The sequence below is a fragment of the Hippoglossus stenolepis genome, chromosome 10 (genome assembly GCF_022539355.2).
Source record: "Hippoglossus stenolepis isolate QCI-W04-F060 chromosome 10, HSTE1.2, whole genome shotgun sequence".
Taxonomy (NCBI): Eukaryota; Metazoa; Chordata; class Actinopteri; order Pleuronectiformes; family Pleuronectidae; genus Hippoglossus; species Hippoglossus stenolepis.
Window position 1 is genome coordinate 24,430,246 of NC_061492.1, and position 15,303 is coordinate 24,445,548.

At 39.5% G+C, this 15,303-nt stretch overlaps 1 protein-coding gene across 6 annotated transcripts in view; it reads right to left on the bottom strand.

Annotated features, from left to right (window-relative positions):
* nrxn3a (neurexin 3a) overlaps nt 1-15,303 on the bottom strand; it is a 182,444-nt gene that overhangs the window by 71,344 nt on the left and 95,797 nt on the right. For all 6 annotated transcript variants that reach the window (XR_007033016.1, XR_007033015.1, XM_047341757.1 and 3 more), the window contains exons 8-10: nt 9,796-10,089; nt 9,156-9,303; nt 8,342-8,725 (exon numbers count right to left, since the gene is read on the bottom strand). Coding sequence is in view for 4 of the 6 variants with exons in the window: in XM_047341757.1 (XP_047197713.1) it covers nt 8,342-8,725; nt 9,156-9,303; nt 9,796-10,089 (826 nt within the window). In the remaining 2 variants the exon portion in view is untranslated. The remainder of the gene's footprint in view (nt 1-8,341; nt 8,726-9,155; nt 9,304-9,795; nt 10,090-15,303) is intronic.

The window sequence follows — 15,303 nt, forward strand, 5'->3', positions numbered from 1 at the left end:
CACTTTGTAGTAGTTCTGTTCTCTGTAAAGTCGCTGTCGTCTGCAGAGTTCGCTTCATAATGTGGACAGTCTGTCAAAGTCCAAACCTGCTGGTGGACTGAACACACACATGTAAGGCCCACTAAACTGAGGCGGACATTCATTGGTCCTTCTGCTGAGGTTTCCTTTTTACTGCAACTTCATTATGCTTAAATGCCCCGACTGTATATACCTTTGGAAGCATTGTGCCACTGCTAACTGTTGCATTGCCCTACATTTCTTTTAGATATGTTGTTAAACACAAACTGTAAAGGATATTTAACTGAAGACAGCCTTCAAAGGTATAAAGGGAAATAATTGAATGGTTATTATTTTTGGGCCTTTTACTTAACTGTACTATCAGGGTATCACTTACATTGTGGATATAAAGTTTGTATAACTACAGAAGAATGATGGCAGTTGTGCAGATGTTATTTGGTGGCAACCCCAGTAAAGGGGAGCTGATAAGTAGATGAAGTATCTATAGCAGACAAAAACTGCATCATACAGAATCATATGAACCACATTGCAAGATTATTTTGATATTTCATGTTCATACCTTTATCCTCAGGTTAGAGATAACAAGCTCTCCCTGAGTGATTATTTTTGTTCAGCCAGACAGAAATAAACACAGCATCAAATCAACAGCAATCATATTTTTGATACGACGGTACTGTAGTGTTTTGGCTTGTATATAATTTTGTCCTCATGCTGTGTTTTTTTGCTCATGCAAAATAAAAAGGAATACATATCTTTTGGTCTTAACTGGTTGTAAATGTACCTTAAAACCTTCATATGAACAATGAGGTGATGATGAATATCACTCTGCTCTCTGTTCACCTGTTTGTTCACATGTACGTGTGCCCGGGTTCATCCTCAACTGCACACGAAAATTAATGGCCATGTTTGAACACACGGGCATCTGGGAGTGATGTCTGTTTGACAAGGTGTCAGATGATGGCCCAGTGTAATATATACAATTTAATTCTCATTACAGCTCTGAGCCGAGCTGTCAGATTAACTCTGACATGTCATATTTCTTGGTTGTTATTTTGCGTGTGTGTGTGTGTTTGTGCGTGTGTCTGTAATGACGTGCATGTGCGATGTCCCTATAGAGTGTGACCAACGGATTGATACACTTTTAACTGACTGACCTTGACCAGCTAAACCCAATGACCATTTAATACATGTGAGTTGTACAGAGGGTTAGATATATGAGGAAACTGTTGTCATAAAACCTGTGCTGCTTGGTCCTTATGAACCAAAAACTGAATGAGTCTCAGCTCACTAACGTTGCTGAGAAGAGTTAGGCCTGGTGCACACTAGAGGATTTTCAACTCTTAACTGATTTTTATTAGGCTCTTATAATCGTCATAACGCACACACTGGACGATTTGGCCAGAATTTAAGACCGGACATTGTTGTTTGGAGGAAACAATTTCACTGAAGGGATTCCAGAGATCTTGCAAAAAATTGCATTATAAAACGAGACTTCAGAGGAAAGGCAAACATGGAGGGTCGATGTTGTCAGCTTGCTGCAATTGCATGTGTTCTGTTTTGCAGTGAAAAACAAAAAAGAGAATGAAATCTATGGATGAAGTCATGGCTGAGAGGGTGGAATAAGCTTTTGTAGCGGGAGCTAGAGGTGAGTTGGAAATGCTTTGTTGTTTTTAGTCGTAGCTGTACAAGTACGCAACATAGGTAACACTTCCCGGTCAGCTCGCTCTTAGTGGCAATTGTGCGTATGCTCGGTATTTCGTTGGAGCAGATTGTTGTAAATATCAAACATGTTTGATATTTACAACAATCTGCTTTGATATTTACATGTTTGATATTTACAGTTTGAGATCATGAAGGCTCTGACAGAATCAGTAGCATTAAGATTATTTTGTAAACCCCTCACACTTTCGGATTATTAGTGCAGATAATTTGCTCCAACTGGCTTATAATCGGTTCCTAACACATAGTCGAATCGGGTCTAATCGGGTCTATAATCTGCCCAATTACCCTCAAGTGTGCATCATCCTTTAAGGAAACATAGCAAATAGCTGAAGGGACAAATTTTGATAAAGGCTTACCAGCTGAGTGAGACATGGGCTGTGTCCGAAATCACTCACTAATCACCATATAGTCCACTATTTCTCCATTTTGTAGTGCCATTGACATTTTTATATCCGATATAGTGCATATTGTTTCCCACAATGCTTTGTTAAAATAGTGTACAACTAAATGCATTTCTTCTAAGTATAAAATAAACATTGTTAATTGTTGTCCGTCATGATCCTGCAAAAATGACATAATTACCGGCGCAGTGAAAATGAGCCGAGAAGGGTCCGAAAATGTTTTTTTATTTTGTTGATGAGTTCGCTATATAATCCTCTACATAGGAGACCCTGTATAGTTAAGTAGGGGTTTGTGAATGAGTGGGTAATTTCATCTGCTCTAGTTTTGATTAGTTGTAAATTCAAACTCAACACTTCCTCCATGATTACCTGTTGTCTCACAAAAAACCTCAGCATTGTGTACATTTTCACAGCACTGATTGCATCAGTACAGTGACAGAGATATGTTGCATTCATCACTCTGATGCTGGGTTAATTTAATTTCCGTAATTAGCTCTATTTTGCTGTTTTTGTATTCGGTGTGAAGCTTCTGTCAATCATACTCAACGCTTCCTGCACAGATGTTTCAGATTAAAAGACCTTCGGCAGTTCTGGGGGCATGATTTTCTGTCAAAAAAAAGAAACAAAAGATGACATGAATTCACTCTGATATGCATCGTGATGGATGAATGTAATGATCATGTGATTTATGTGTAGTAACCATCGTTTTTTCACCCAGCCTTTATTTAACATAGTTCTTCATATGTTGGTGATCATAAATCACACTGACACAACCATTCTTTGGAACCTTCTACAGACTGAAATATATGATCAGATCAGAATAGCATAATCTTTTAGCGTCACCCAGCTGAATCCCCTCGCTCAGGTGTGTAAACATTCTCATTTATAAGCACCTGCAAACTCTTCTCTTACTGGTCCCTTCGTGGTTCTGTTACATGCAGCATCTATTGCACTTCTGTCCGTCCTTGGAGAGGGATCCCTCACATGTGGCTCTCTCTGAGGTTCCTACGTTTTTCTTGGTGGTTTTTCCTTACTCATGTCGAGGGTTAAGGCCAGAGGATGTTGCACCTTGATGTTGTTTTGTATATATTTCGAAATACAATTTGATTAATTAATATATGGTGGAACCAGTTTTCCGAGATCAACCGAAGTCCAATGTCTTCAGAGTCTACCTCACTCTCTCTATCAATCAGTCTCTTGAAAAAACATGCCACATACTTAAATGTTACACTACATTATCCACCAAGCCTTGTTTCAGCCTTGTTTTTCTCAAGACTCTTTGATCTACTGTGCCTTTGATTGAACCAAATTTGCACATCACTTTGCGCAAAAGCTTCTGCCAAATGAATAAATGTCAAAGTCTGTAGTTCAACAGCGGCAGTCAGTCCACTTGAAAGTGCCATGTAAATATCAAACTAAAGATAAGGGAAACTTATACCACACAGGAAATTAAAGTTCTCCACTGAAAATTGTTACTTGTTGTCACGACACGTCCTTGACCTTGATCTATGGTATCATTAGGATTCCTACCTGTACAGATTTCTTAACACCTCTGTTGTTTGAGCCAAAGATGTGTTAGCATTTATAAGAAATTCATAATCTTCTGATTAAACTAATGTTAATTAGACCAAGATGTGCCTCTGCCCAAGAGTAAGAGCTGTGATGTATTATATATATAATAAGTCCAGTGGATGATATAATGTTTTCATTTGGATACTGTTAAAAGAATGACCTAAATATATCATAATAGAACGATGTTCGTACATGAATATCTATTAGAGGTGATAGTGTTAATAAAAAAGACATAATGAAATCTTCGGCTCCTGGTAATCATATTGCAATATTTCAATAAAATCTCTTGCAAAATGATTTAAGTCGAAATATCAGATTGATCCACTGATGCCCCATAACTTTTCCTTTCAAGAATAAAATGAGATTCAGGGGAAATAATTATCCAGCAGCCCACTGGATGAAGAGAGAGAAAAACCTGCTATAGGTAGAGAGATATGATCGGAAAGCAGTTATTTGATATGCTAAAAAGCAACAGGAGCAATTTGTGTGGGCTGGGGATGTGTTAATTAGTTTTCAACTCTGACCAGTCTTTATTAAAGTCTGGATGCTGTGGCAGAAGAGGGACGTATAAGGATACTGGTGAGTTTTAAAAACCACTGTGGGGTCCTTCGGCCTAAAACAATACAGTCCTAATACTGATGCTGTCAAGACAATAACCAATATTGATTCTTAAATATATGATGAAACATCAGTTTTGAGACGTAACAGTCAGATGCAATATTGTTTTTAAATTGTTTTATTGTCATGTAAACTGTCTGCTTGTCTGGACCTTGACCATAATGAATATGCAATGAAGCGAATTATGGGAAGAAGGACAGGCTTCAACAGTGAGTGGAGGTTCGGCACTAGTCTTGAAATCTTTGAATATATACAGTAGTATTAAAAACTACATGGATAAACTATTATTAATAAGTACTTTAAAAAACACTGTTAACCATTAAAAGCACAGCTTTTGCCCTTTGACACACATCACTATGGTAGACATACGGAATTGTTCCGATGCAACAGAACTGCCAGAGATTTTATTATTGAGATCTTAGTTAGCTGTGGTCTTGTTATAGACTACATTATATTGAAATGTCTTTTTGATTTTTTTGCCCCCTAGTGTGAGTTAATGGAGTCAGCATCATTGCAAAAACCTCTTAGTATAATTAAGTCCAGTTCACCACTAATGCATAGCTGAACATCATCATCTTTTTTAAAAGGTAAAATTAACCATAGAGCTGCCGTATTGTTCTGCATTCGATGTTGTGTATATGGAACTAAGTAAAACAATGCTGCTATGTATTCTAAATGGTGCATAACAAACTCACTGTAATGTGACTAAAATGTATTTTTATTTGACTTTTGTAAAATACTTAGGGTGGTGTACTTTATGGAACAATAAATTCAATAGAGAAAATGCTTCATGCCGTTTTGAGCAAATACTCCGGCCACTTTTAAGTTAGAGCTAATAAATGAATGGCTATAACAAGCTGCAACTGAGTAAACAAACTGGTTCAGACTTTTGTTATAGAGTTGCACCAGCATGTTGTTAGGGATCCAGGGGTTGGATGGGGGGATTCAGGTGGTCAGCAGGTTGGAGTCAAACAGGACAGAGTGTTTGTGGCTGGCAGCAACTTTAGCACTTCTGTATCATCATTCTCATCATCAGGGACAAGGCAGTGTCTGTTGCTTTGTTCAGCTGCTTTATAAGCTGTTTGCTTGCTCTTTGAGTGTTCATGTTCCTACACAGTGCGTTGCCAACTGCAGTACCATACTGAGCACTTTTTAAACCTTTAACAACTTGGCCATGTTCATTTAACTTACTGTAACTTGGCAGCCTGACTATCAAGACATATAAGCTGACTACTGGGAACTCTACTGGTTGTTTCTCCCAACACCAGTATTGGCTCTTCACTCCAAACATTCAGTTTAAAAGACACTGGGTCCTAAGTGCCATGAGTTATATGATCTTGGTTAAGTAAAAAAGCCATGCACACTGCCTTCCAAACAAAATAAGAAGTCAGAGGCCCAGGATCCATTGAAGTATTGTTTACCTTAGGAGGTTTTCAGAGATTAAAACCGTGGACCTGCAGTAACTCTGGGTTCTAGATTCAACTCGTCTTCAGTTGTCATCAGAATGAGTAAATTCTTACATCACATTGAAAGCACCTTACATACGAAGACAATTGCGTCTCTGTTTGATTGGGGCACAGTGGCTGCCTCATCTCTTTCCACTTGACTACTCTTAAAGTCTCACCACTCAAGACTGGGCTCCTGTCTAAATGAATTGAGAAAGACCAACACCTGCACTTTCAATAGTCACAATGAGATCAAATCTACATGACACAACAATTTTTTTCCCGCTAACAGGCTGAATGCTGAGGTTTAAAATGTTTACATGATATTGTTAAGTTAAGTCTCATTTATGCTAAAAGTTGGACACATTTACAGAAACGGACAAGGCCTTCTGTCTACGCTCATTTTGTCTGTATTTGTGCATGTTTTCTAAAAGCTACGGAAGAGACAAAAGAAAAAGAGCAGTACCATGGGATATCATGGGGTGGAGTGCAGCTAACAGTTGAAACAAGAGACTTTGTGTGTTGGTAAGAAACAACTTACCTTGGGCACAAGGACAAACAACCACTTTTACCTTTTTCTAATGCTAGTTAGACGTTCCAGACCTTTGCTGGAGGAAATGTTCTCTGTCCGGATCTCTCAGAATCAGTGATTAACGAACAAAACACACCCTGATAGATCTTTTTTTCATTATTGGTGACGTCGGTCATGTGGATTTGGTTAATTTGCAACATTAGATACATTTACATGAGATGTGTGGGTTTTTTGTAGGTCTATAATTTGCTATAAGGTCAACGAGTAAAAAGATTTGTGAAGCTCTTTGTTCTTTGAAGCATTCTAGCTTTGGGGATATATATATTCCATAATAATCAATGTAAGACATTAACAGCTATTTACTGCATATGAAATTTATGTGTGAAAATAAATCATGCATATAAGCACGAATTAGAAGTTGTTTTCAAGGTCAATCACTGTGAGATGAGCAGTAAACACACAGCCTGCAGTTATATAAAGAAAGAGGTGGGATAATATTATGTCACTAAATCTAAAATGTTCTGTTTATATGTCACAACTCTATAGTGTATCAGTTATTTTCTATTAATATTTGTAACCTGGTTTTATAATGAACATGCTGGTCTGACCCACGATATGAAACATTCAGGACCAGTCACTCAAGAACTATCTCACAGTGTTATTTGACATGCTCCCTTGGTTGTTTAGTTTTGTCTTATTGAGCATTCGCTACAAAAAACTAATCTGCAGGTATGCTCGAGCCAAGTTCTAGTCCTGGCTGGTGGCCACAATAGTAATTGTTGAGCAGAGTTTGTTTTCTTATTGACCTATATTTGCTCTTCCAAATAAACACTGCCAACCTGGTTTATTTACAGCCTGGCTCTTCATGCTGCTTACCCAGATATATTTCCATCAGTGATGTCATCCACATTGTGCTCAGCAATCAACTTGCTGAGTACAATGTTGTCATTACTGTTGGGAAGGATGGCCAACATTATACTATAAGACCAAGATTGGATCAAACCAAAATGTATATACTGATATTTTATACTGATAAATACTTTTAGAATCCTTGTTTACTTTGAAGGTATAGATGGAATAAATTGACCATTTAAGTGGAATACCACACCTACTTGTAATCTCACAGGAAATGACATTGTCCCATGTGAATCCAACTAAAAGGTCAAAACCCACAACTCAAACCCAAATAAAACAACAGACACATACAGCTACATTTAGCTGTTAAGATAGAAGCCGTGTTCATTTGCAGGGGCTCCTTCTCCATTTTCATGTGTTAACGAACAGATCTGTTGCAAAGGGCATGGTAGACCACTGTTCCTGGTCTCTCTCTCCTCTCTCTCTCTCCCTCTCCTCCTCCTGCTCCCTATATCTCTCTCTTCTCTCCCATCTTTTCCATCCATCTCTCCTCTCTTCCCCATTTTCCTCTGCTCCCCCCAACCGGTCGAGGCAGATGACGAGCACATTGAGTCTGGTTCTAGAGGTTTCTTCCAGTGTTTTCTCTCCACAGACGCCAAAGTGTTGCTCATTGTGGGAACTGTTTTAGTTTTTAAGGTCTTGACCTTCTATTTAAAGTGCCTTGAGATAATGTATATTATGACTTGGCACTATACAAATAAAATCGAATTGAAATGAAAAAATTGAAGGCAACCAAATATGGTTGAGGGAAGAGGCCTATGCCTTTCTTAATCTGGAAGACACTAATACTATGTTCTAAAAAAATCTCTCTTAGCATTACATAATCTACAGCATGCCAGCTGTTTATTTGTTTCTCCCTTTTGTGTTGCGCTCACAATGACATGAGAATAAGGTTCAGCCTATTAACCCATCTTCTTTAAAGAAACCTCTTCTTTCAGTGGGTCACAGTTTTAATCTGTCTTCTATTACAGCATTCGATAAAGCCTTTGATCAAGACTTCTTTTATAAAAGTTACAATGACAGGTCAAATCTGTTTTTGCAGCATTAGGGCACCATTGCATCGTCTCAGAAGTGTGTTCTTAAAATGATGTAAGAGAACTTGACATGCAAACGTTTACCTCTCTCACAGGTGCGTGACCAGAAGCCAGTCCCAGTGCAGTCACAAATGAATCGGTTCCAGCCTTCCTTGCAGACGCCTCGGTTCTTGCACGGGTAGCTCTCACACTGCTTGCCTGGCTGCTTGATGCATGACGGTTTGATGCCAGCACCATTTTGTGCCTCAGCTATTTGACGGATGTCCTTACTTCGACCGTCAATGAAAAGGTCGCGTATACAGCCAACATAGCCATAGTTGAGCATCGCCGTCCAGAGCTCAGTGGGCAGTATGAGGTTGGTGCGATCGTTGGGAAGCCCCCCTAAATACATATCGCCCTCCAGGTCTAGAATCTCACTCTCACCGCTGGCTGTGAATGGGGTCCTTCTGCTGTTTACAGAAATTGTACCTGTGGTAGGTATGGAGGGAGATTAGATTAGTGACAGTGCAGGAGGCACTGATGTCAACCGTGGTACAAGATTGAACCGTGATTTCAGGAAGAAATCATTCTACAAACATTAAGGGGAAAATTTAACAGTATCAAGATCATATCACAAAAAAACATTTGGTGCAATTTTTATTAGACAAGGAACCATTCACTCACATTTCCACCTGCGGAGTCTCCTATCAACCTAACCCCAATCTGCATGTCTTTCGACTGTGTGTTTACATTTTTCTATTTCAACAATAGAGCCCAACTAATTTGCAACCACTTTTCCATTCATGTGAATTGGAAAAACAGTTTGATTTCATTTTATAAATGTTATTTTCAAAAACAAATCTGGTCCTGAATTATATGGAAAATTCATTAATTCACCGACTTCGCCATCACAACTGACCTGAGCGTCCATCTCTCTGGATGTCCACGTGATACCAGGCACCATCATTGACCTTTGTCTGGGTGGCCTTCACTTTGATAGTCCCAGAGCCCATGTCCAACAGCAGGTATAGGCTGCCATCCAGCAGCTCTACAGCAAAGAAATCCACCTGGACAAAGGCAAAAGAAATCATGATCAGAGTTTACCTCTCAGTCCCAATAATACCATTACATTTTGCTAAGCCCCAAACACAAATTGTTTATCTTGATTGCAGCACATAAATACAATATATTTGTGTGAATATTTATTAAAAGTATTCAAATATAAACTGAGGGAGGAACATTGGAAACATCCTTGGTTTAAATACTTATAAGTCATAGATGTATGCAACCTGTTATGAAGTGTAATGAGTAAACATTTCTTCACTTCAATTGGCCAAAATGTTATATATGATCTCTGTGATTCTTGGTCTTCCATGTTATATATAGTTTTTAGGTAAAATGCAACTGGCTTTGCTGTTTTGTCTGAAGCCCATTTTACCAGTCGTCAAGAGGATTCATAAATCCCTCTGCCTAAATATTGGCACATATGTTTAGGATGGCATTTCTTTGAGCAAAAGGGAAATCAAACATCAATGAAATCTTGATGACTATGGTCTGACCTTGGTGTTCTTCTGGCTGCGGGCAGCATCTTTGCGCTCCTGGGGTTTCCCGTGGGTGAAGAGGATTAGGCCATTGGGCTCAGTCGTGCGGAAATCGAAAGATATGGATCCCATCCGCTTGGTGTTCCACTTGGGGAGGCTGATGTAGGCCTCGGGAGTCTCAAAAGAAATGGGGTCCAAGGTGGCCACATTCTCACACTTGTAGGACACCTCACCCTGGATTTTCATCTTAGGGTCCACGATTCGAGCCAGGCGGGACAACTCGAGTCGGATGTCATTGTTCTTATATACCACCTGTGATAGAGAAATGATAGCATTACAATCACACATCTGCTTAGGTGTGTTCAAACATGGATATTGAAACTTGGATTAATCAACCAAGTACTTAATGGTAAAATTCCAATAATTAACATTGTTAATAAAGCAAGCTGCAATTTTTCTTGTTAAACCTGAAAATAACATAAAGGTGATCAGTTATTGGAATCCAGAGTGGGCAAAAAGCTTGTGGTAGCCTCTACAGGTCTACTAGCTGCTCCCAGCTCACTCACATTCTCTCCGTCAGTGATTCCTCCACACAAATTATAGAAACAGGCGTAAAAGAGATGTGCATCTTTTTCCTTATAATATTAGAGGCACCATGGTCTAATAAAGGCTCTTTCTTTCCCTCCCTGAGGCTTTTATAGGTTCTGACAGGTTTTACATTGAAAACACCAAAACACTGATGTGACCGAAGAATAAGCTTCCACTGAACTTTAATCAAACCTTCATGTGTATGCAGGCTATGCTTTTTGATCCATACCCTACTCCGCCCACTCTAAAGTGAAGAGAACCTTCCAGTATCCCCGTCTTCACACACAAAATGTGTTCACCAGCTCATCACAAAATGTGCCCATCTGCTGTTTGGTGCTGAGCATATACTGAGTGCACAGTTTCTGAAAACAGCCGCCTGCTGTAGCAGAAAATGAAACTCGCCATAGTGTTTATATAAAGCTCTACATGTTGATCAGTGTGAGACACATCTTTCATATTGTTACATTGTTTTCATCAAATTGATCAAATTTACAAATAAACAACAAATGAGCTGAACTGCTCTATATCGGAAACTGGGGTCAAGATTACACCCTTAAATCCTGACCTTTATTCAATTGAAGATCCTGCATCCTGAAATGCAATATTATGAATGTCCCACCAGTAGACTGTATATAAAGATAGACAGTATGACATCCCCCCAAAAGTGAATCCAAATCATCTTGATCACACCTTGGTAGCTGGCTGCAGAAAAGTAAACCCCTTCTCATCTTCTCCCATGCCTGGGATGTTTTAGCTTCATGTTTGCACAAGGGGAGACACGTCTTTACATCAGTGGTCCTCATCAAAAAGATGAACCACCCTGTGTTAATATGCTTCAAGTGAATACCAACATAAGAGGAGACTGGGAAGTGATTCTTTGTCACATGACATGGTCTGCTCTGCCTCACACTGACTAATGACTTGACAAAAGAAACAATCTCTCTCTCTCTCTCTCTCTCTCACACTCATTCACACACACACAGACACACACACACACACACACACACACACACACATCACACACACACACACACACACACACACACACACACACACACACACACACACACACACACACACACACACACACACACACACGCACGCTCACACACACTCAGTCACTTTAGCAGTTGTGCAATAGCGCTACAGAGCACAACTCACCAGTAGGGTGCATTACTCTCACCCATCAATGGGTAAAATGACTATACTTATCTGAAAAACATAATAAATGTTTATGATTTGCTTGTGGATAACCAGTGGTATAGCAGAAGAACCAGTAAAGTATATTGCCAACTACATGATATTTACTCATGCACATTTATTAACCTGTCTACATAAAAAATAGATTTAACAAAACATCTTATCTGGTACTTGAGGGGCAGAGCTGCATTCATATTGGGAGAGCAGCAAGGGAGGGGGGGGGCATGTGAAAAGGGTGGACATTGATGCAGGACTAAAGCAGTGGCTGCCCAGCCTCCACCAGCTGTTCCTGAAGATGAAGATAAAGTACGGCAATAAAAATCCCAATAACACTCACTAAAGTCCTGAAAATGATAGTAAACAGCTGTCTGCCCTTTACATATGTATCTTTTGTAATTTGCGATATTCAAATGGTATTATGCTTCTGAGGGAGAATTATAAAAAAATTACTGAACATTATTAGGAATAATTCAAGCAGCACATATTATACAGGTAAATTGGAATTAAGAGTGTTATTCATCATAATTATGATTTGTATTTAATGGAAGTAGTTATTGTTTGTGAGGTACAGATCTTTTTAAGATTAAATTATTCAAGCACAAGAAAACACAAGTGTACTTTTAGATACATTCATCTTCTAATGTTACTCCCCCTTTCAGAGAGCCAATCACAACCATTTATCTACAGCGTCTGATATGACAGAGTTGCGCCGCTGAAGCATTTTCGTAAACTAACATTATGGCTAGTGCAGATGTGGACAAGTTCAATTCACTATCGTAAATTGGACGTTTCATTACTGTTACTGATCTATCCAAATGCATCCAGGGGCATTTTAGTCTGCGGGATCTCAGATCATCCTTCAGCCTGTAGCACTGTGAAACAGACAGATGTGTTAATACCAAAAGGAACACATTGATAACAGCTTTTGATGACATGCGACGATCAGTTCCAGAAATCTGCTGCTGACACCATGCAGTACAGTGCTGTGCAGGATAATGCCCTTTTGAGATAGTTTACAAATAATCAAAAAGTCCTCAAACTTAATTTTGCATGACCAACTGAAACTATATTGATTGATTAACAAAGTGGTGATTATTTATCTTCTGTTGACTAATTGAGTTGCATTAGCAAAAAATTGAAGAAGTGTTAAGGTTGCAAAATATTTAGGGATTTTGTTTTAAACAAAATGTTAACATAAGCCTGCTTCTAGTAATGCCCGGATGTCTTTGCAGTCTATTAGGAGTACAAACATTTTTAGAAAATGAAAAATCTGCATTAGTGATTTGTAGTGCACAGTACCAGCCTCCACCTTCATGCTCACACAGTTCACACTGAATTAACCCCACAGACAAGCTACAGACCTCCCTGTGCTGCATTCGTACCCAGACACACGGTTTACGCTGCTCGCCATGAAGCTCATTTTTAACCCATACAGCTTCCTGTATGAGCAAGTGTCTTTTCAATGATGGAAAGTTAATGAAAAACACTAAGTGGCCAATCTTTTATCACAGCAGCACTAAATGATGTCAATAACAACGGGAGGATGCTGTCACGGAAGGGGTTGTGTGCGTAAATTGAAATCTGCTCAAGTAGAAAATTGAGGGCCTTTTTTCCCTCTAATTCTCTAGGCAGAGAAACACCCTCTGTCTGGCTATATTTTGGGGCACATACATACACAAAACAAACACAGCCTCTTTTCCATTTCCCTCTCTTTTATATTAATGTCTCTGCTCCTGCTCTTCGCCCAGGGTTCTCTCGAAAAGAGGCCAGCGATGGCTGAGTGGGTAGATTGAGGGGATTGGCTGAGATTATCGATATTCCACCGCAGATTTGACAGTAAATCAACTTATCCCTTAAGGTGCTTGGGGACTGGATGGAAGATTGTCTTTTTCCTCTTCTCTCCTCACTTTATTGCCTTTCCTTCTCTTTCTGTTCCATCCATTCTGCTCTCTCTCCTTCCAGATCCATCTATCTCATTCCCCCACCTCCCTACAAGAAACGACCATTATGTCTGCTGCTCTGACTGAACATAAGTAACCTGAGCCCCTTCAGCGGCTCCATCGCTTTCTCTTCCAAAACAAAAGCCTAAATAAGAATGACAGTCTCTTCAGACCCACCGCCAGCACAGAAGGGATAGCAAACAACCGGCTTAGTAGAGAACATTAATAATAATAGAATCCACATTTCTGTCTCTATTGTTAACTGCTATGATGTTATAATAGTGAGTTATGATGTATTTGTTGTGCTCATCTTTACTCTATAAAGATCTGCATCTGGATTCTGCAGCACCAAGGATCCATACTCTCTGCCAATAAATTCCACAGATATTTTGACACCGATTTCCACAACAACCAGTAGCAAGGAAATCTGCATCATGTACAAATGGCAGATAAAAGGTAAAAGGGCTTCTGTCCATAATGATAATGCAAAGCTCCAACCTGCAACCACTGCTTCTGCAGCTGGGGTGAACCTGGGTTGTGGATGGTACTCTGAACCTGCTCATTTTATCAAAATGTGACAGAGGGGTTTCAAAAAGCTATTAAAGAGCAGTGAATTTAGCTGCCCCTCAGGACATAATACAGGTTGAAATGAATCTTCAGGATAACCCTCCTCATGGTAAGATGTGAAACTGCCAGAGATTCAGGAGAATTTTTTTACAGAGATTGGTGAAATCTGCTTGTGTACATTTATAAGGATTTTAGGGTGCAACATCATCGTGACAATAAAATGTCATCATGAGAGTAATGCAGCTTCAACATGTCAACCTCGATGTCCGAGCGACACTGGCTGCATGAGCGTCGCATGTGCGAAGCAGAACGTCTCACTTTTCATTGTAGTGATCATACCAGCAGACACGCTGCCTGTGCAGACAACAGAGGCCTGCGACACGCTGCAGGTCAGGGCTTAGCCGTCATACACTGCTCATACAGCCAGTGGCGTGGGCGTTAGGGTATAGAGGTTTAACATGTGCATCCAGCCTCTTACCTGTTAAGGAGGAACATTCTGAAACATTCAGACATTACGTGGTTAATTTTCATTTTTACAAAGGGGGAGGCTACTAAAATATGTAATTTGGAAGCAATGTTAGTGACACCCATGAGACACAATTCCTCTTCTACCTAATCAGTTGAATTCTCAGATCCGCCCATAAGAAGAAGTTGGAATTCTTGAGACTCAGCACTAAAATGTGCACTTTACTTAACCTGGACCATTGTGGACATTGATGGAATTTCTGGCCATGTGTCTCTATAAAAGAGTCCTGCAGATAATTGGTTCTTTGTTGTTCCCTGTGAATAGTAAAGTCCTCAGACTGAGTAGCAAAGGACTGTCTGATTAACCAATCTCACAGAGTCACATTTGCAATTTTTCCTATGGCAGCAAATCGAGCATGTCCAAACCATCAGGGTTAGCAATTGTTAAAAAAAGCATTATTAAGATTCAAGTAATTTTTTTACCAGCCGTGAAATATAAAAAAATCAATGAGCTGTCTGTTATTCTCTGCTTGCACAATGTAGTATGACGTACTTTCCGCAATGCCCGTCGGTTACCTTCCTGTCGACGCCAGACTGTTACTCTGGCAACTAACTTGATCTCCACACAGTGTTTCTCGTGCTCCGATATTTTTGTCACTCTCACAGTTAACTTTGTATATATTGTAAATAGTATCTACTATTCGTTTTTTGTATATAGAGTTCGATGTGAGCATTTTTGTTAGTTTTTTTGTGTGTCCAAAAGCAG